At 26.6% G+C, this 21663-nt stretch overlaps 3 protein-coding genes and 1 long non-coding RNA gene across 28 annotated transcripts; 2 read left to right on the top strand and 2 right to left on the bottom strand.

Moving 5' to 3' along the window:
- The first annotated feature begins 1043 nt into the window (after positions 1-1043).
- LOC122569432 (cyclic AMP-responsive element-binding protein 1) lies at positions 1044-9141 on the top strand. Of its 17 annotated transcripts, XM_043730487.1 has the most exons (10): positions 1044-1455; positions 1564-1712; positions 1822-1930; positions 2311-2518; positions 2972-3121; positions 3331-3460; positions 5381-5470; positions 5949-6092; positions 6397-6484; positions 6585-9141. In XM_043730487.1, the coding sequence occupies exons 4-10, from the start codon at positions 2330-2332 to the stop codon at positions 6727-6729; spliced, it is 936 nt and encodes a 311-aa protein (XP_043586422.1). In that variant the 5' UTR covers positions 1044-1455; positions 1564-1712; positions 1822-1930; positions 2311-2329; the 3' UTR covers positions 6730-9141. The 17 variants fall into 17 exon arrangements, with proteins under 17 accessions (XP_043586422.1, XP_043586421.1, XP_043586430.1 ...); XM_043730492.1 differs by lacking the exon at positions 1044-1455 and having other exon boundaries at positions 1462-1712; positions 2311-2422; XM_043730489.1 differs by lacking the exon at positions 1044-1455 and having other exon boundaries at positions 1462-1712; positions 6424-6484.
- A 145-nt stretch (positions 9142-9286) lies between these two features.
- Positions 9287-10756, bottom strand: LOC122569445. Its single transcript, XR_006317451.1, has 6 exons — positions 10742-10756; positions 10260-10546; positions 9943-10075; positions 9787-9832; positions 9560-9605; positions 9287-9380 (listed from the first exon to the last, which is right to left on the bottom strand). It is a non-coding gene; the product is annotated as an uncharacterized LOC122569445 (long non-coding RNA).
- A 2-nt stretch (positions 10757-10758) lies between these two features.
- On the top strand, positions 10759-18590 carry LOC122569427 (hyccin). 6 transcript variants are annotated; one of them, XM_043730469.1, is made up of 9 exons: positions 10759-10845; positions 11245-11411; positions 11712-11846; positions 12285-12410; positions 12484-12701; positions 12772-12918; positions 13030-13160; positions 13247-13363; positions 15164-18590. In XM_043730469.1, exons 2-9 carry the CDS (start codon positions 11262-11264, stop codon positions 15685-15687), a joined length of 1548 nt encoding a protein of 515 aa, XP_043586404.1. In that variant the 5' UTR covers positions 10759-10845; positions 11245-11261; the 3' UTR covers positions 15688-18590. The 6 variants fall into 6 exon arrangements, with proteins under 6 accessions (XP_043586404.1, XP_043586406.1, XP_043586405.1 ...); XM_043730471.1 differs by adding an exon at positions 14081-14576 and having other exon boundaries at positions 10781-11411; positions 15164-15299; XM_043730473.1 differs by having other exon boundaries at positions 10810-10845; positions 11296-11411.
- A 788-nt stretch (positions 18591-19378) lies between these two features.
- Positions 19379-21454, bottom strand: LOC122569840 (probable kinetochore protein nuf2). 4 transcript variants are annotated; one of them, XM_043731468.1, is made up of 8 exons: positions 21146-21452; positions 20910-21051; positions 20625-20833; positions 20404-20550; positions 20095-20330; positions 19818-20027; positions 19570-19732; positions 19379-19504 (listed from the first exon to the last, which is right to left on the bottom strand). In XM_043731468.1, exons 1-8 carry the CDS (start codon positions 21299-21301, stop codon positions 19469-19471), a joined length of 1299 nt encoding a protein of 432 aa, XP_043587403.1. In that variant the 5' UTR covers positions 21302-21452; the 3' UTR covers positions 19379-19468. The 4 variants fall into 4 exon arrangements, with proteins under 4 accessions (XP_043587403.1, XP_043587405.1, XP_043587402.1 ...); XM_043731470.1 differs by having other exon boundaries at positions 19818-20003; positions 21146-21449; XM_043731467.1 differs by having other exon boundaries at positions 19379-19732; positions 21146-21454.
- Positions 21455-21663: the final 209 nt, after the last annotated feature.

Raw genomic sequence — 21663 nt, 5'->3', positions numbered from 1 at the left:
TAAAATTACGGGAAAGAACATAACTGAAACATACATAAAAACTATGATTAGTCTTAAAGAATTTCATTATTTCAATACCTACATTTTAAACAAATAAATGTAGCTGATTTATGAAATCATGTATACTTGAAATGCGATATCATTTTTTACGACGTCTGAGTAATTTCAACATTCTTTCGTTGGAATACTGATTAAAAGATTTCATGACTAAATACATAGACTATGTTATAAAATCGTATAATAATTGTAAATTAATGTAACAATATATGAAATTTATATGTATATATATAATTATTGTATAAATAATACATACATACCACATTGCTTTATGTTACATATAGAATAAAAATAACTAACTAAATTTTGATAATTTTACTGATTATTTATAGATCAAAAAACAACCAAAAACATGTTTCATTATTATTACAGTTAATAATAATGTTTCAACATTATTGCAGTAAGGCTAACTGTGAAATTACTATGCTCATTTAGATATACATATGAAGATTATAAGTAAAAAACATAAGTCACATTTCCTACCTTTTATAAAAGAGCAGTTTTAAAATTCGATGTGTTGTCAATCAATTAGATACTAAAATTTTCTTTAAAAATATTCTTAAACATTCCAAGAATATTAATAACAATATGCAGATTAATATTAATTAAGTTAAACTAACATCGTAGTTTTATCACTAATTTTTGAAAGACTTGCATCTTCGAACCTATCAGATTATTCCTTTTTCTAACTATTTTATATTAAAATACTATTTTTTAATTAAAAATAAACAAGTAACATAAAGATTAGAAAATTAACGTGTCATATTTTTTCTCTGTAGTCTTCATATACGAATCGTAGTTGCAATAAAAGAGAATGTTTAAGAAAACGAAATTTTCAATATATATAATATAAATATATAAAATATAAATTATGACATAAAATATAAAATATACATACATATATATATCTAAATTATATAACATTAATATAAATTTGATGTAACGCTTTTTATATAAAAAAATTTGTGCATTTAATAAATTAATACTTTTATTAACTATAATAAGTGTTTCAATAATATCAAAAACCAACACTATTATAAACAAATATATATTTCTGAAACACCTTTTTGCCCGATCATTAATAAATATACCACTGTATATGAATCGCAGTTTGATGACTGGTAAGTCGAAGGTAATATTTAAGAAAACGTCGCTAGTATTTGATGTGAAGCACATATGTAGGAGAGCATCGTCCATCACCCATCACTATCCGATGCACGATCAGTTTTTTGAGGGGGTGGAGGGAAAGCACGTCGGCCATTTTGATGGTGACGCGCAGCGCGGAGGTCGTGGGCTCCACCAGTGACGAAGCCACTGGAGTTTTGACGTGGCTGCTACGTACCTGCCCGTTTGCCCACTCCGATTGCAGCAAAGTTGGTGACGAGAAATACGTAACTGGTAAGTACCCAGCTGGAGAATAATAACAACCGGGCATGGACCACTGCGCTAACGGTGCACCGAAAATTGTTGCCGAAACTACTAGCATTTGACTTTTCATGATCCTAGTACAATCAGTTTTACGTCTGCTATGGAATATGCCGTAAAATATGGCGCCTTAAGGAAGATGTATGAATTTCTCGAAAAGGGCAATGGGGGTTACGTGACAATTCTGACATCTCTTTTCACCAATAACCGACACACCGTGATGCCAATCGGTATAATCTTAGCCATGTTTCATCGTGTTTTTTTCATTAATTTTCTGACCCTTCGATCATCCACGAGAACATCTCTTTTAAGTGTTTATTGTTCTCGTATTATTTTTAGATCTGCTTATGTAAATGACGCAGTAACACCGCCGATCGCTGACTGGCGGGAAATTTAAAACTTTTGCACTTTAACGGATAGATCCTGATTTTGACTTGAATACACACAGGTTTTCGAAATTCTATTTGTTCCGACGATGTTTATATTTAGTCTGGAATTCGTTTCGTAATACTTCAACTATGCATATATATTTGACTTTTTTCAATAAAATATTGTCTATGGTTTCTGTGTAGTTTTGTTTTCATTAAAATGCTTAAAAGATCACTGAGGAGGTTAAATGTAATCTTAATGAGATGTATACGATATTTATTCTTAATAGACGATTCGATTAAATGTAAAATTTTTTATTGTGTAACAATTTCATCATTTAGTGTATCAAAAAATAGATTTAATTATCAGTGATAAAAATTGAAAGATTTGATTATACAGTATAATAAATACAATTATAAAAATACATGTAATTATTAAATTATTTTTCATCTTTTGTAGGGTTTGAGGTCCCCAGGCTATGGAAAGTATGGTTGAGGAAAATGGATCAGCTGTTGACCCATTGTCTACGGGTTCTCAAGGCGGTGACGCAGCACCAGCAATAGCTACATCGGTACAATCTCTCAATAGAACACAGCAGCAAACTCATCATCTGGTAGCTTCTACCAGCATTGTGCAACTGACACTACCTACGTCAGGGGCAACACAGGTATACAGGAGAATCTCCTGTGTATCTATGTCTGATCATTTATTTCTTTATTTTAGTTCAAAGCATGCATATATAATTTATTTATGTTTTTAATCATAATTATCAATTAATTAAATAAGCACTGTGTGTATATTCACTCTTGCATAATGCTGGTTCAAATTAAGAAACTAAAATTCAAATTTAGTTTTCTTAATTAATTACTTCTTTATTTGTTGATACAATGAATTTGGTGTTTTAATTTTTATGATAAATATTTTTATGAAATAGTTGTTTCATACCCACTTTATGATGACTTGCATATGCATGATGATATCAATCAATTATAAAATTTATTATATTTGGTTCATATTAAAACATTTTATAAATATTCATGTTCATTTATTCAGTAATATCTATTCTTTAACATGCATAACATTTTATACATTTATGTATAATGTTTATTTATTCATTTAGGTACAGTCTGTTATACAACCTAATCAGCAATCAGTAATTCAAACTGCAACAAACATTCAACCTGTTGCTATTTCAAAAGGAAATGTCATACTTGTCAGCAAACCCAATTCTGTCATACAAACAGCCCAAGCAAGTTTGCAAACACTTCAGGTAAATATCTCGAAACCAAGTTATACTGTTGATCTCTTCTCATCTTCCTTTAAATGAGCCATTTATAAGTAGATATAAAATTTGAATATACATAATATCATTTTATATATATTAAATATCAAAAATAAATAATAAATAAATAATATAAATAAAAATAAATAATATTCAATAAATATAATAAAATATTATATTGTACATTAATGTATTAGGTGGTTGAAACTGGTAGTGATGATAGTTTCTCAGATTCAGAAGAATCTCCAGAACAAAGGGGAGGAATTCTTACCAGACGGCCATCTTACAAGAAAATTCTCAATGACTTAGGTGGTGGTGAAATTACAGGTATGATAAATTTATTTTTATCACATATCAGGAATAGAATTAAAATCAGAACAAACATTTCAATTTTTAATAGAATATTTACAAGAAGTAACAAGTTGTCATCTAGATATTTTATTACTTTGATTAAACTTACATATAAATTTATTAGTTCATTTATACAGGATGACCAAATAACGTGTAAAAGCGGGTATAACGCGATTCCTTGTAGAAAAATAAAAAATAGGACATCAAATAAAATTTTTCCATTCATGGCTTAATTTTCGAGAAAATTGAGTTTGAAAATTTATGAAGTATACTTAAACTTGGCTAATTCCGGACTGGACAAAATTAAATCATTGACAGGAGGTCATTTTATGTGTAAAAATAAGTCGAAAATGTAGAATTAAGAAAATAGAATTTGAACATATTTATTTAAGAATCGACCTAGTATATACATATGATAAATTTTCAAATTATTCATTATTTTTCTTAGAAACAAACTTAGAAACAAAGCGTTTTGTTAAAAAACTGTACTTCTCGGGTCGATTATTTTGTTTTTATCCAGTTTGGAATTACTCATGTTCAAGTATATTTAATAAATTTTCAAACTCAATTTTCTCGAAAACTAAACAGAGAATGAACAAATTTTATTCTATATCTTTTTCTCATTTTTCCGCAAAGAATCACGTTGTGCTTACTTTTACATGTTATTTGGACTGATGTATATATGTATATGTGTAATATTATTATATTCACCTTTTTATTCTAAGTCTTCCATATCTTCAAAAATACATTGACTCTTAGGAAATGATAAAGTGCATGTCAGTTCATACAGCTATTGTTATGTACTGTCTACGTATTTCTTAAATAATTATTCCAATTAGTTATTATCTTATTAATTTACTTTAAATCTGTATAAATATTTATATAACCAATCTGTCTTATAAGTCATTCTTTATCAAACAAATATTTAAATATATTTATATAACTGTATTAGGATAATAATAAGGAATAAAAATGTGATACTTTATGCTTCTTAATATTTTATTTTATACATCTGAGAAAGGGAATGCCATACCAAGCTTAGAATGTAAGTTAAAATTTAAGTTAATAATATTAAATCAAAAACAATGCAATGAACTCTCCTCTAACCATTATTTATAGATACATGACATGAAGGAAAATTATTTATTTTTATTTAGATGAAATCCCACTTATGTTTATTTATTTGGTACCAGTAAAGGAACTAAAAAGTAAATTTTTTATAATGTAAGGTAAATACACAATTAATTTGATTAAAAATATCTAGTATTCTCAATATATCTATTTGTAGATAACTAGTCAATTATAAATTGTATACTTAAAGTTAAAAATATTTATAACTAAAATTTAAAAAATTATTAAAACCGACAAGACACATTTGTTATTTTTAATAAAGTTTCATTTTGTACAAAAAATCGAATATTAAAAAATTATTTGTTCTATTTATACTTTGCAAGACTGCATGTTTTTATTGCTTAGCTTTTATTTTTATTTTAATCTATTTCCTTTTTGTATGAGCTGACTGCACAGCATTATAATAAAACTATGAAAACAGCAGCCAGGAAGGAAATAGCATGCAATGATATTTTATTTTTATTATACTTTCTATTTATACAAAATCATCTTTCTGGATGCACATCTTTTTAAACATACACATATGTACAATTACATGCTTTTATGCAATCAGGAAAGTTATTTAAGAAGAAATGTACCAAATATTAACCAAATTGTTTTAGTATCAGTGTTTCTAGAAATGAATGCCATAAGATATTCATTATATTATTTTCTCATGAAATATATGTCACATTCTGGAAATTTTTCAAATTGATTTAGATTAAATAAATTAACACCGATAGCAACTCTATTATAATTGGGGGTTGTATTAATTCGGTGTTACAGACGGTCGATTGCCCCCTCTAGAATCATCTTCTGAGTGTGATTCTAACGTGGACAGTGAAGTGTCGTCCCATTCGCTTCATTATCAGACAGGTTGGTTATTTTTTCTTCTACATATCTTTCCTGGCTGTCCTTTATTTAATTCTGTGCATAATCCTAGCCATTGTCCTTTCATTTTAATGAAGATAATGTTAGGAGAGTAAATTAGAACTATTAGTCTGAAGAACTTAAAATTTTATTCCTTTCGTCCTTATACATATTACCTGATGTAATACTATATATGATTTAATATTTTGTATGATTGCTTGGTGTGGCATCCTTGCTTATGGGGTTTTCAATTCTGTTTATAAATATATATAGGTTTATCTATATATACTCAATAATATAAATAATCATTATAATTGTTAAAAAGCCATTCAGATTTATGTTTACCTTTTGTATGTGCCATCATTTAAAATAAATGACTTTTAGTACTTCTATTTAGTAAAGAATTATGTTATATGAAATATGCTTAGATGTGTATTGTCTTTATTAATACTGTGTCAGTAATTGAGATTAATGCAATTTACAGTAATTCCTGCTGGAACCATACAAATTGCAACTCAAGGGGAAGGTGTGCCTGGACTACATACATTAACTATGAGTAATGCAGCAACTGCAGGTGGAGCTATAGTACAGTATGCACAAGGCCAAGATACACAATTTTTTGTCCCAGGTGCGCGTTTTTTCATAGTTTTTTAACATTGAATTTTTTAATAACTGATATATCCCTGATATTTTCTTTTAATTTTTTTTTTAAATATAAATAATTTTTGTATTCAATAGAAGTGTGCGAGTATCCGAAATTATGGATATTCACGAGCCTCAGATTTTAATTTAAAACTTTCAGGATCCTAACTCAATTGTTAAACAAATTCTGGTACTCGCTTACTTTTAGTATTTAATAATAATATTAATAATATACATAAATTTTCATTGACTGATTGTGAATAACAAAATTAAAAATTTGGGGAATACAGTCTCTGACAATGTTCCAGCTTATACAGGACATGGTGTTGTAGTAGAAGATGCAGCTAGAAAAAGAGAATTAAGGTTGCTTAAAAATAGGTAAGATTTGAAGGAACTGGAAATACTTTTAATTATAATTTTCATAACTGTTCTTGTTTATACAAATATTTAAAAATATAAAAATACTTTTTTTTTATAGACAAGCAGCCCGCGAGTGTAGAAGGAAAAAGAAAGAATATATAAAGTGTTTAGAAAACCGTGTCGCGATATTGGAAAATAGAAATCAGACGTTAATAGAAGAACTCAAATCGTTAAAACAGCTATGCGAACCGAAAACTGACTGAGGTTGGTGTTTAATGTTGAAACATTGTATGAAAACTATTAACCTGCTAAAAAATTTGTACATGTCTTCTTTATGTACATTATCCTAAACGTTGTTAAATAAGCGATGGTGATGTACATGCATTCTTATAAATAAGTGTTTCTGTAACATACTGTATTTAAAATGCGAATATGAAGGCTTGTGAAACTTGCTGTTACTAAAGCGAGAAGCCAAAGGTATATGAGATGCAGAGGCAACAAACTTATAGGCAATATTCTGGAAGTCAATCTATATTTTGGATAAACTTAACAATCATATAAATTTAGGTTATTAACGTTTACATATTCAAAAAATGTGTTGATAACCAGACGATAATATTAACGTCTGGAATATATTCATTTAGATTACAGTAACTATGTGATGTTGAACGGAACTGTTTTACTTACACATAAATATTGTATTCATGTAGTTTCATTCTATTCGAAAAAAAATTTACATTAGTAAAAAAGTGAAAAGAATTATAAAAAACAAGAACACGAGAGTATATTTAGTCAATTTATAATAAATAATTGGTCGCTAAAAAATACACATAATTGAGGAAAACGCCTTATACACAATATTTGCTAGTGTAACTTAGAAATTAGATACAGCTACGAATTAAAATCACATAGTTTCTGCATTAAAAAAAAGAGCGTAGTTGTTAGACAATAGTATCTGTATAATTTTTTTCCAATTTCTCTATTCTTTTATACTTGAATGAAATAGGTCCATTAAAAAAGTGTATCTATTAGAGGTGTTTGAATGGAAAAATAATGGGATGGTTGTAAATAGATAAATAGACCGAAATTCTACTACTTTGATTATTGCTGCTGCAATATGTACGTGTATAAAGTGTCGTCTCAATATAATTTTTTACTTTAAATACAAACTTCAGAAATGTATTATGAAGAAAAATATAATTTATACAATGTAGAGAAATGTGCTATAAAAAAGCATTAGGTGAAATGCTCTCGTCTTATTTTACTTTCTATTTTAAGATGCCTCAAGTGCAAGAAGGTGAAGAACAGAATTTGTAAAATATAAATATAAATGTAATATATATCTGGAGTGCCTTGAAGATTTCTGTATAGGGTGATTTATAAATGCATGTCAATACTTCAGGTGATGAATCTACGCTAATCTATTTTAATGTATAGATTCACTCCCTGAAATATTGACATGCATTTATGAATCACCCTGTATATATATAGTATACAAATAAACACGCGCAAGTGCGCTCATATACATACATACATACGTATGTATAAAATTATGTTTTAGGTAAATATGGGTACATAACAATATTTTTGAATTATATATTATGTTATAGCTTTACGTCCTGCGTAAAAATCGTACAGTTGTGTTAAAATTGAAATTTCTATTTCGATACATTTTCATATTTTTTAAAATTAAATAAAACCTTTAAATCGCTAGTATAAGCCATAAACTAAATTACATGTCGATACGATTGCACCTATTTCATGTCCCAATAGAAAATAGGAAAATTTGTTATAATCAGATAATTTGGATATTATGTTTTATAATATTATTAAAAAGAAATTATTTTTTAATATCTGACACATACTTATCATCATGCTAGGAATTATTTATCCAATGCATTTTTCCCATAAAATCAATGTTCTGTAATCTAAGTATGAAAACTATTTGATGTATAATTTTGATTGTTATATATTTGTAAGAAAAATACAATTTCAAATATGAAAGATCCAGTTTGATCATTCAATGATGTAATATAAACTGTTCAACACGTTTAAGAATGTTATTGCTGATTATTTGAAATTATTTTATTGGTGTAATTTTGTTTCTTTTTGATTTTTTATAGGATATCAAAATATTATTGCTTGTAAAATAATTTATACAAAAACATACTTGTAATATTAATTTCGTATTTGCATACATATCATTTTTTAATATTAATAATATATATTTTTTAAATAAAATCCAGATAAAATTTACAGTGACTGATCAGACTGGAAAGATTTGTTGTATAGGTATGATGCGTAATCTGTCAAGTTTATTTGTTATCAAAACTATTCACTCTGATAATAGAAAACAAATACAGTTATAATCTTCGTACATGCTTAATATATCATTTGTAATTGAATAATTTTATTGCAAAGTAGATCGTTTCCGAATTATTCTCTGTAAATTGAAAGTACAATGTACTTATAGTGACTTGTTATAAAATAAAAACGATTCACTATAAGTTTCTTTTCTCCTACAGATTTAAATTTGGTTTAATCTAGGCAAAGTAATACTGTACACATTTTCATCTGTGTTTTAATGTTAATTATATGTATGATATATGTATATCTTGATTGCTGCACCGATGATATGAAATATTGTATATAGATAATATATGTATTTTTGCATATCATTTGTTTTTGAAAAATATAATTCATAAACCTCTTTAAAGATACTGTCATTTTACTATAAAGACATAGAAAACAATTGAAATAAAACAGATTGAAAATTAACTGTTTAGACATTTAATCAAATATATTAAGTAAACAGAAATATATATTTAAAAAAATAGTATTTATTATATGTACAGTTACTTTCTTGTTAAAAGTACAAATTAGATGATACTGCTTTAGTGGATTATCTTCTCATCTAAAATATGAAAAATATTATAAAATACATGTCTTAAACATATTAAGTTTAAATATTTAGGTTTAAAATTCAGTTGGTAGTGCATGTAATGAATAATCATGAACTCATGTGAGTAACAAAGTCATCATATATTAAAATTATTAATACAAATCTTATAAGGAAGTAATAATAATACTAACCATATCGCAATAACTCTTTGTAAGTATTATATCTTCATTCAATAACCTGAAATCAATATAACTAAATTAAATTTTTATTAACAATTACAATATATATTTACTTTAAACAAATGATTCAGTTGGTAGTGCATGTAGTGAATAATCATGAACTCATATGTGAGTGACAAAATCATCATATATTAAAATTATTAATACAAATCTTATAAAGAAGTAATAATAATACTAACCATATTGCAATAACTCTTTGTAAGTATTATATTTTCATTCAATAACCTGAAATCAATATAACTAAATTAAATTTTTATTAACAATTACAATATTTGTTTACTTAAAACAAATGATTCATTTGGTAGTGCATGTATCAAACAATCATGGAATCTTACACAGTGGTTAATGATTCATCATATAGACTCTTATATTACTGCAAATAAGAATATATACTATTTATACAATATATACTACTTCATTCTTCCTTGATATTCTTTGATTAACCATTAGGAAGTTTCAATGATCCTCCTGGAAATAAATTGTTACAAAGTTCAAAAATATTTATTTAGAATTTTCATAAATACGAAGAATTGACTGATTAAAATACCATTGCATAATAACGATAATTCATCATTACAGATGTTTTTAGATTACAAAATCTTGAAAGAAATGCAAATTTATAAATAATAGGAAACATGTGCTGGACACTTACTTGTGTTAATATTTGTAGAAGTTGAGAAAAAATAAAATGACATTCTAAAACTTTTGCTTTACAACATTTTTATAATTTTCCATTAATTTTTCGACCGACTTATGTGGCCGCTCCAGTTTTTAATAAATAACTTTCAAACCTCATTTTAAACATCTTCGTAAATCACCAGCGTGATTACCAATAACGTTTAAAATGATCCAGAAGTATGAATGTTAAGTTTGAAGCTGAACATTCATTTTTTGCCGACTCTGGGTAAATTCTTATGTATGCGATAATCTTGAAAAGGGCTATTTGAAAACATATTTTTTATAATTATAGAATTATTATGAAAAAATTAAAAGTTTATGTAAGTGTTACAGAAATTATAATTGTATATTTATTCAACATTTATATCTCAGTTTCGTTAATTCTATATAATTTAAAGTTTTTATCCAATCAAAAATAAGTAGATTCTTTTGTACATTTATGGCAATGATACATACCTATCTAGTAGTTAGCAATTCATCTCACAAGCGACCGTGGTTACAAAGTTACAAGTGTCAGCCTTAAAAGTGAGGATTGTATGCCGTTCGGTGAAGACATGGAGGTAACTAAAACATGTTTCAGCGTGATCTCAACAGAGTTGTAGCTTTCTTGTGAACTGTCATTAATTAATACAAGAGCAACTATAACGACAAACGAGAGATTTAAATTTAAGAGATTGAAATAACGCGTGACAACGATATCGAGCAATGTTACTGATATTTCATGCTAGTACAGTTGTCTTGGTATTCCAATTTCCATATTTATCTTAAACATGACATAAATTGATCGATTGAAAGTAATGATGCATACTGGACGAATGATTTTTAAGAAACGTATTTATGAATAAATAAATCATTTTGATGATCAATCATAAGATTCGTGTAATGATTGTCAAAGTATTAGATGGTTTATCTTGGATACCGAAATTTCTTATCAACAAAATCCTGATTTATTGACACAGGCAAAAGGAAAATAAAAATGACGGAAAGTTTAATAAATGAATGGCTAGTAGATTGTGCAGATGTGTCATCGTCAGAGCTCCATACTTTTGCCACTACTTTATCACAAGACAATGAGATAGTCAGAGCACTTTATGTACTCTTGGAAGAACGTAGTAAATATAGTCAGGTAATATATTTCTGACAAATATTTTTTATACCTTAATAGAATTTAATTAATTCCTTTGACATATATATTAAATCTTATAAAGTTTTTGTTTATTTTTTAACTCTTTCCTGTCAAACTCCAAGTATTGTCCGGCATTGTAATATTGGGCAAATCGATGCCCTCAGAAATTATGATCGAAAAGAGTTAATATTGAAATAAAACTCAAATAAAATCTTTTCTGTATAAAGTTTTGTCTTTTATTTGGAAGTATATTAGATTATATGTTATTCATTTATACCAACAATTTTTTATTCATTGTAGTTAATGGATACAGTATGCGATCAGTTATACAATTTTTATCGCTCTCGCGAAACAGAATTGCAAAGGTTCACCTTGCAATTTTTGCCAACATTAGTATACATTTACTTGAATTCTGCAGCTCATGGTGACATTAAGGTAAGACACTATAATTGTTGGGAAACAACACTTAAACAATATACTTAAATCATGTTTTATAATGTAATAGAATATAATTCATATAACTGCCTATGTTATATAACAGAACAACTATAATTTAAATCAAAATTATATGGTAAAATAGCACTGTCATTCCTTAATTATAGGACAGTTATACTCAAGTGAAATATGTACAAACTGCAATTTAAGTTAAAAGATATTATGATATCAGTAATTTAGAAATTTTTACACAACAGATAATTAAAAATATATTTGATTTCAATTTTCATTCTTTAAATATTTTGTTAAATACATCTTAAGAAATATACAAAAGAATTATAATTGCTGTTTCTTAATACAAAAAGTAAATCATACACATCCATTATCTCAAACTTTTAATTTGACATACTCTCAGTTAAGTTAATTCTCTTTTTATAGAATTGTCGGTCTGTAGAAACACTACTAATTGGTTTGTATAATCTAGAAATAGTGGATAAATCTGGGCAACAAAAAGCAATTTCTTTTAGACTACCTTCACTTGCCATGCTTTCCATATTTCATGAGGTATATCTGTTTCGCTAGACAATTGAATTTTATAAGTATGTAAATGTTATTCTAATTATTCCTTCTTGTACAGCCTGCAAGTTTGGCACCTGCTTCTTTAACTGAGAGTGCAGTACGTAGATTTGAAGAATGTAATACGAAACTTGTTAGCTGGGGTCCACTGCAACAAGTTGAGACACTAAATGCTCAAAATAGATTAAAAGTTATGACTGCTCTTCTTTTTATCTATAATCAACAACTCGGTTACATAAGTAAATTTGCATTAGAGCAATTATGCAAAGTTGCTACCAAGTAAGATGAAACTAATTGTTTTTATATATTTGATAAATATATAGTAATTATGTCAAATCATTTATTGCAGACTTGTTACTCAAGGATTTATGAAGCCAGGACATCATCAACGATCCTCGTATGGAAGCGAGTCTAGTTTTGTTCCAAGACTTCTACCACGTATACCTGTATCAAGTCAATTTCTCCTCGAATTTTTGCATGCTGTATACTTTGCTATGTGAGTAACATATTTTTCAAATAGTAACTTGTCAAGTAAAGTAAATATCATACTAATAAAGAAAATATTTTACTAAAATTAGAAGTAATAAAAAGTAACATATATTGGCAGGTATAATGACTGTTGGTATTTAGGAACACAAGCAGTAGACGATATTCATAATCGAGCATGTTATGAAACATATCCAGATGTTATGCTAGTCACAAATGCTATACGTAATTCTGCCAGTACTGGACCATCAGGTATGTCAATACAAGATAATCAATACAAAAATGTAAAATATGTTAAAAATATGTTACAAATATTTAATGATAATTAATCGTTCTAGGACAACCTAATGACGGGCCAATTGGGATTAGTGTTGCATTATCGCCAGCTACTGCAACCGCTACAGTATCTAAATCAATGATCACAAATGCTTCGTTCCGGACCAAAAAGTTACCAGGTATATGTTTTATTTTAACTAAATCTTTATATCATCTGACAAATTAATATGCTCAGACATTTTATTTATGTTTATTTTTTTTAATGTCTTATGCACAATACGAGAACTATTTTTTATTAAATTAATTATAAATATCCAGCATGTCAGTTGTTGTATAGCAATTACTAATTAGTATGCACTGAAATAAATGAATAACATAATAATAAATGAATTAAGAGTTTTTTAATCTAGACAATTTTTTAAAATAGAAGTTAAGAATCAAAGATAAATATATAGTATATAATATGAGATATTAATGTATACATGGTGAAAAATGCATGAATATAATGAAGTATATGAATTTTATCATAAACAAATGGCATTTGATAGTAATTATAGTTATCTTTCTAAATATATTTTAGTTTATAACTCTTATCCCTCATCACTCCAATGTTGTCGGTTGGAGTAGAACGTTGGTTTGCGATTGGCAGCATCGCTGACAGTTTGAGTGATAAGAGTTAAGTTAGAATAGATCAATATTTGCATTTATTAGTTTGAATGAGATTTCCAAAATTCACAGATAGAAAAATTTGTTTCTTTATAAAAATTTAATTTTGCATGTAGTACATATTCCACAAATACATAGAACACATATTTAAACATTTGATCAGTAACAAATACATTTTATAAGTTATTGGATTAAGCAAATGTGCATTGCTTGCAAACATATGTCGTTAGACGATCTGGATGAGAAGTTATTTGAAGATGAAGTGTACGCTACCCAACTTGAAAAGCAACCACAACCAACAGTATCTAACACTACGAAGAGGTTCCCTTGGCATTGGAAGCATTCACTTCCGATTTCAAGCGAAGAAGATACCAAAATAAGAAAACTCAGTTCTTCCTCAATGGAATTCTCTAGACGAGGAAGCACATGTAGCAATCAAAATTCCCCTATCAAATCCTCTCCTAAACGAAATCTAAGAGAACATTTGAAGAAAAATGTATTTGAGAAAGGTGAAGATCACAATATGAAAAAAGTGAGAAAAGAGCATAAAGAAAACACTGATTTAGCTCGTGACGAGAACAAAATTGGATCTAGTTCGCATTTGTATAATGTATTGGAGGAACAATTTCTGGGGGAAATGGTTCATGAATCAATGGAAAATTTGTATCTGGAAGGAAATAAATCAATTGGTTTTCATACGACTGCTGCCCTGTCAACAAATACATGGTACTAGTGATTCAGTTTCAGCACTTTAGAATCACTGAATATTATCAAAATTTCTCCAGCAAAACACGCGGCAAATTAGCTGTTACACTGTGTAACATTAACTATTTTAATTAGTAGCAGTTTGTGCATTTATCAATGAATTCGTTTCAGAGGAACCACCATTATTAAGAGCAAAAGAATTCAAGCCTAAAGTATTACTTACTTTATTGAAAGGCACATAATGGAAAACCTGCATGCAATTTTGGCACATTTATTTTCACCGAAGACAGTGCATTTGTTATCACACAGGTTTACCCTACGTCTTTCCTATTTCCTATTCTGTCCTTAAATGTTAATTTTTTAATATTTTTGTTTGTTTGCTACCCTTAATTTATAACATGCATGAAATATTTCATTCATGTTGTCATACATGTAAATTTTACGAATATAAATAATAGTACAAATATAAAGCTTAATACTTTTATTTTCTGCTTTACACAGATTGCTTAATTTCTTGCATTTTATTCTCACAGTATTTTAATGTATTTCCTAAAAATATGACCTTATTACGGTTTTAATATCGTATTCTTATTTTTTCTTTTGTTTAGATGATATACCAATTCAAGAAATGAAGGAAGATTCTGGAGGAGAAGGTAAAAGTAATCTTGTATCGATCACAGAAGAAGAATCGATAGAACCAAATAGAGGTGGTTCAATAAGACAATCGAAAGATCAGAAGACTGCGTCCAAAATCACGAATTTCCCGGTACTTGGAAAAAAGCCGCGAGAAAAGGATGGTAAAATAACTAAGAATGCTCACGTTAGCGTTCCTGAAAAGGAAAAAAGACTTGGATCTCAAGCGACTTCGAAGGAAAGTATTAAAGGTAGTTCCTCTATGTTAAATAGTGAATCAACAGAAATCGATGGAAATGTTAATGGGTGCTCAGTCAGGAAAAAGAATAATAGTGTAGAAAATAATTCAGTTACAGTAGACAATGTTTCTTTGATTGATGGCGAACGTCTTGCGTTAGGCGGAGAGATAGATAACACTAATATGGATACTTCTGTTACTTTAAGAACACATAATGAAAATGAATCGCTAACTTCGTCTATCCAAGTCAGTTCTGTTTAAGTTATACAGATAGATTTTTAGAACGGAAATGAGGAAAAGAGTAATGGACCATACATTGAACGACTGAAACAAATTGTTGTTGTAGTTTCTTATTTAATTGTACATACATATTCTTTCCTTATTTTTAAGAATATATACACAGTGTTTTATATATTTGTTTTATATATAATTGAATTAAATTATTGATTCTGTGACAGACCAAGATTTATTTAATTTGCTATTGTATTTTGGAGCGAATATTATTGTACATAGTTGATTCAAAAGTGGTCCATTACTATTGATCTTCATACTCTGTTTAAAAAAAAAATTAATAAGATAGTAATGGGGAAGGGAATAATAAGTTCACACTAAATATTTTTCTTTGATGAAGGTACATCTTTGTATATTAAAGGATTCTGTTATAATCGTTCTTATAATATGTCTGTTAAACTATTCAATAGATTTATATTCGAATATTCTAGTATATGATTGTTTAAAGATTTTAATTATCAAAAAATTTAATAGACTCGTAGGAAAATGGTTCAATATTTTAATTAATTCAAAATATCAAAGTGAAAGGACAATATTTTAATTAATTCAGAATATTAGAATAAAAAGATTTATATCAATTTTTTCAGAATTATATTTATTAAATTAAATAGTGTTACTTTTTAATATAATATCTTTTATTTTGTTATTCTTCACTCAATTACTTAGGCCTTGGCTCCTTGGAAACCAGAAAGACACACAGATGGGCTAATGTCATTTTTTAATAACTACATTATTTAATTCTATTATGTTTGTACATTTTCGCGGAAAAATGTAAGGCTAAATGGCTAGTAATTTTATGAATGCTAATAATTTCGTTTTGTATCCTATAGCAAAAAATAATGGAGATATCTTATAATTTCATAAAAAAAATTATTTGCAGTATGGAATATCGAGTATCGAATATTCTGTGAAAAGAATATAATATGACTGACTTATTCTTTCAGATGGTAAAAATTGAATTTAGAAAAATCTTATAATTTTTCTAATAATCGTATTTTCTATAACATCTTTATGTCTATCTATATAGAATTACGTGCAAATAACGTTTAAATAAAAATATGTTTTGTCATAAATTTCGAATGAACAAAATGTTTTTAATTCATTGCATTGTGTTTGTTCAATCTCGGTTTTAAAATAATTTATATGAATGCTTTTCCATAATTCTAATACTAAGTGTAATCTTACTTTATAGTAAAAATGCGTTGAGAAAAATATTTGCAAGTAAATCTTCATAATTCTAACACTATATAACAGTGTTTGTAAATATACATTGTGACAGAAAATATTTAAACCAAAGTATTTTTTCAAAATTATTTATTGATTATCTCTTGTTTTAAATAACATAACAAAACTAATTTAAAATTTATAATTACTGAAAAAATACTAAGAGTCATAAAAATGTTCATAAATCTGAGTAATATATGTTTAAGAGATCAAAACTTGGAATTGGTATTTACTTAAAAAGACTGTACATTGCATCACATTATTACTTAGTCTGATAAAAAAGTATACCATTATGATTTGTTAATCAATCAGAGTGTTCAGTATGGTATCATATACATATTAATATCAAATCAAAAAGAAGAAAGAAAGAAAGAAAGGGAAATATATAATATACATTATATGAATGTGACCCCAAAACAATCATTTAACTCTTGTGACACTTTAAAATCTTTTTAATAATCATAAATTCAGTCTATTAAATAATAAAAGGAGGCTGATTTATATTCTACTTCTTAAGAAAGATGGGACTTTGTATAACATCATTACTTTCACAATTTATTTTTGGAATTCCATGATTTCTGAATTTATTTAGAACATAAACTGATCGAAATTTGCTATATTTTATTACAACTTTCAAATTGTTCCCTATTCCAGTATATTATTGTTACGAATGTTATATTATAATTTTTCAATAAAAAAATATTTTATTTTTATTTCTTTTGTATTATTAAAAAATACTGTGCAAAATGCATGTGTTTGTGCTTTTTTTGAACATTGAAGATAATTAGTTCATAGAACCTTTGTAACTAGTAAGATTTTAAAATGAAAATATCTGAACACTTTCTAATACTTATACATAGCATATTATGTGAAACACAATTTAAGAAAAATAGTTCTTTATATTATTTGAAAGTTCTAAATTGATAGCCATTGGAGAAACAAAAGCAGAAACCACAAGATTATAAATTAATTTATTTAGAGGAAGCCAGAATTTAGTTTTCTGTATCACTGCCATGTAGTGTAATTTAATCAATTAAATTGTATTAATAACTTAAGTTTATAAGTTTAGTTGATTATATACATTATTATACCTAAAATTACACGTCCCTATACATGCGCGTGTGAAATATAAATGTTTAAACGAACAAGAAATAATATGAATTGTAAGTATTAAATAATATAAACTGTATAGGGAGAACATCTACACAGCAGATAAGTTAAAAGATTGTTAAATTTATTGAAATACTTGTACAAAAGATAAAAAGAAAGGGGAATTGGTGAATATATAAGAAATGTAAGATTTAATGTAAACTTTGGAGCCATTCACTATTTGTTAAAGAATTGCTCTTTTCTGTACATTTGACAAATTTTTTTGGGCACTTAGTTCTATCATATATACATAGAGAAAACTCTTGTATACAAAAAGAAAAATATGTATATAATGTCATGACAACTATTAATGATACTCATAGAGCGATTAATAATAACCACAATATCTTGTATGTTTGTGCAAATTATGCAAAATTATGACGATTCATGTATATGCTGTTATAAATATTGTACATTATTTTAATTTATGATTATAGTGTTAAAGCTTGTTATATTGTTAAAGCTATCAATATGTAAATAATATATAAACTTATTGCACAGAGGAGATTTGATTGAGTTTATTGATGAAACATTCGATTTTCATTGCATGTCTAATATAAAGCCAACATTAACATTGGCATACTTTGTAAACATAAAACAAAATTAAAACAAAATGCACAAAATACATATTACTTTTTCATAATGACGACATATTTCCATTATCAATATCAAAAGATGAAAGCACACTTTTCTTTTACTATTAAGTAAAAATTCAGTCATTTGCAATTGTGCATTTTTAAAACCAGAATACATTCCAAACAATTTGAAATTGTTACAGATATTATTAAATTAAAATTGTTAATATATATTTTATTAAAATGTTCATGCTTTGAAAACTATTTTAAATGTGAAGCCATGAGAATTGAGATATTTATCAACTTATGAATTTTATAAATATAATGATGAGTTTTGTACATTGAATTTAAAATCAAGTATGTAACTTGTTCCATATATATATACATATAATTCAATTTTATTATAAGTGTAAATAAAATAAAGATTTATTCTTTATTTATCTTTTTACGAGTATTATGACTTGTAGAAAATTTACTTGTAATTATAAAACTTATCGCCATAAATCTGTTGAAATTACTACTTGGCAATACATGCAATAAAACTATTAAAATAAGCTAATAGAAAAAATCGAAGTATTTATATTAATTCTTGTATTAAAGCTGTATTGTTGTATTTTATATATTTATTCACATTAATTATTCTTTAGCACTTATTAAATGACGCAATAAAAATAATATTTAGATAAATAAATAGGCAATAAATTATACAAAAATGCTGTTAATATATGTAATTAAATGAAATAAGATACACTGTGTTTTTAAATATATATTCCCTGATACATTTACAAAATATAACACGATTGTTATTCAATTGTCCACGTTTTCCATAAAGATTTTTCCTAATAATGCAAAAAAATTAATTATATGTATATTGTATAATATGTGACATTCTAATAAAACTTACACTCGAAATTTCATTGTTGTATAAATCTTGGTAATTTTTTAAAAGTCCTGCAGTTTCATTTTCCAATTTCTTTATCATGTTCTGAATCTTTTTTAGCTTTAAACAATCTTCATTGTGTTGAATTTGTGCTTTTTCTAAATTTTCTTTACATAACTTCTTATTACTGTAATTAAAAATCTTTTTTAGATCCAGGCAAAGGAAGTAATCCTTTATTTAAAATAGCATAGGAAATTTTAATTCTAAATCACCTTAATAATTGAGTATTTAAATTACGTAAAGGAGAGAGACGTTCATCACACTGTGCTTGAAGTTCGTTTATTTCATCTTCTTTATCATGATCCTTTTGAACTACTAATCTTTTCTCAGATTCTGCAACATCTGTTCTGAGAGTATCAACTTGTTTCTTTATAGTATCCTCTTGTACTTTTATTTTTCTGAAAATAGAAAATAGAAAAAAACTGAGAGTGCAATAAATTAATACTTAAGAAATTCTTAATCAAGATTAAAGAAAAATTATTTAATCACTTTAATCGATCGTGTATATCTCGAACTTCAGTGAACTTTTCCAATAGTTCTTGGGCAAAAGCCAATTCATTTTTTTGTTGTTCGATCAAACATTTTTTATCCTGAAATGCTGCCTGTATTGTTTCACGTTCCTTGACTTTAGCACTTAGCTGTTGTTCTAATTCACTTAAACGCTTTTGATATCCTTCAGGAGATTTTACAATTTCTGATTGCAATTCTGTTATTGTTTTATTTGACTATAATTATATATTGTAATCATTATGTAACATAATATATACAAATAATTTCAATTTTCAGATGTTAATTTACCTTTAATGCTTGTGCTTTATAAGTTCCACAAAGTTCCACTGTTTTTTGCTTTTCCTCTTCTGCAGCTGTTATCTTTGCCGCTAATTCAATTTGTTTTTTATTATTCTTCTCACGTTTAGACTGTAGCTTTTGAATTTCAGCAATAAGCTAAATAAAAATAGATCAATATGATATAAATAATTCATAATATAAATACAAAGTGAATTTATCAATAATAGTACCTTTTCCTTTATTGATAGTTGTTTTGCTATATGCAATGCCTTGTCATTTATAGCTTGCAATATTTCATTTTTCTTTTCCACCATATCGTGTAAGATCTTTGCCCGATTCTGAATTTCAATAACTTTATCTTCTATATCTGATTCTTTATTAGTTGCATACAATATGAAATTTGCAAGGAATTTTGCTTGTTTCCGTACTCTTTTTGATCCTGAATAATACAATCATTTTTCATCAAAGTGACAAATATTATTTATAACATTTTTAAGTTTATAATTAAATACTACCTGGACTAGTAATATCTGTAATACACAGATCTTTTAAATATATTCTATCACATATTTGAACCATAACAACATGCAAATTTATGAGTGCAATTATAGTAGAATCTTCACAGTATGACATTATGTCCCGTTGTTCTATTGTTGCCTATAGTAAAATTAAATTTTGTGTACTGTACTTTGTATTGTATCTTTTTGTATAATTATATTTGTATTTGAATAACAAATAATATATTTCTTACATTATCAATTGCATTAACATCAATATGAAACCTTCTTAGAAATGTGTCAATTAGGTTTACAATAAATTCTTCAGTCGGATTTTTTAAATCATTTATGCTTGACGGAAGATTAGCTTCAGTTAAAATACTATGAATCTTTTCTATATCTAAATCCATGTTTCGTATTCAAAGATTTTTCGTACTTACAATACGAATTGTTCTCGCTTTGCCTTTATGAGACAGTTACAGATAGTTTAATTTCAAACATGTTCGAATTTATTTATAACACATGCGCAATTGATGTCTAACTATTCCTTATAGCAAGTTTTCAATTGAAATTTTCATATCAATCTCCTAATATCTATTTGTATTTATTAAATATATAAGTTCATAAATTAACATATATCAAATTAAGATTTATAACTAATTTTCTATAAAATTTTTTATGTAAATGCATTAAATGAGTCTTTCATATTTTAGAAAATGAATTTATTTAAAATACTATACATATATATATTATATTATATGTAATACTCAAA

This window comes from Bombus pyrosoma, linkage group LG7 (genome assembly GCF_014825855.1).
Source record: "Bombus pyrosoma isolate SC7728 linkage group LG7, ASM1482585v1, whole genome shotgun sequence".
In the NCBI taxonomy this organism is placed as follows: Eukaryota; Metazoa; Arthropoda; class Insecta; order Hymenoptera; family Apidae; genus Bombus; species Bombus pyrosoma.
This window is presented reverse-complemented; position numbering and strand designations above follow the sequence as displayed.

Excerpts from the sequence above, each read along its gene's own strand:
- LOC122569432 (XM_043730486.1), top strand. The coding sequence starts at position 2,330 with ATGGAAAGTATGGTTGAGGAAAATGGATCAGCTGTTGACCCATTGTCT. Across the intron at positions 2,519-2,971 it reads CTACGTCAGGGGCAACACAG|GTACAGTCTGTTATACAACC; the intron begins GTATACAGGAGA and ends TTATTCATTTAG. Across the intron at positions 3,122-3,330 it reads CAAGTTTGCAAACACTTCAG|GTGGTTGAAACTGGTAGTGA; the intron begins GTAAATATCTCG and ends TTAATGTATTAG.
- LOC122569427 (XM_043730469.1), top strand. The coding sequence starts at position 11,262 with ATGACGGAAAGTTTAATAAATGAATGGCTAGTAGATTGTGCAGATGTG. Across the intron at positions 11,412-11,711 it reads AACGTAGTAAATATAGTCAG|TTAATGGATACAGTATGCGA; the intron begins GTAATATATTTC and ends TATTCATTGTAG. Across the intron at positions 13,161-13,246 it reads TGCCAGTACTGGACCATCAG|GACAACCTAATGACGGGCCA; the intron begins GTATGTCAATAC and ends TAATCGTTCTAG.
- LOC122569840 (XM_043731467.1), bottom strand. The coding sequence starts at position 21,301 with ATGGATTTAGATATAGAAAAGATTCATAGTATTTTAACTGAAGCTAAT. Across the intron at positions 21,052-21,145 it reads ATGTTAATGCAATTGATAAT|GCAACAATAGAACAACGGGA; the intron begins GTAAGAAATATA and ends ATTTTACTATAG. Across the intron at positions 20,331-20,403 it reads ATAAAGCACAAGCATTAAAG|TCAAATAAAACAATAACAGA; the intron begins GTAAATTAACAT and ends ATATAATTATAG.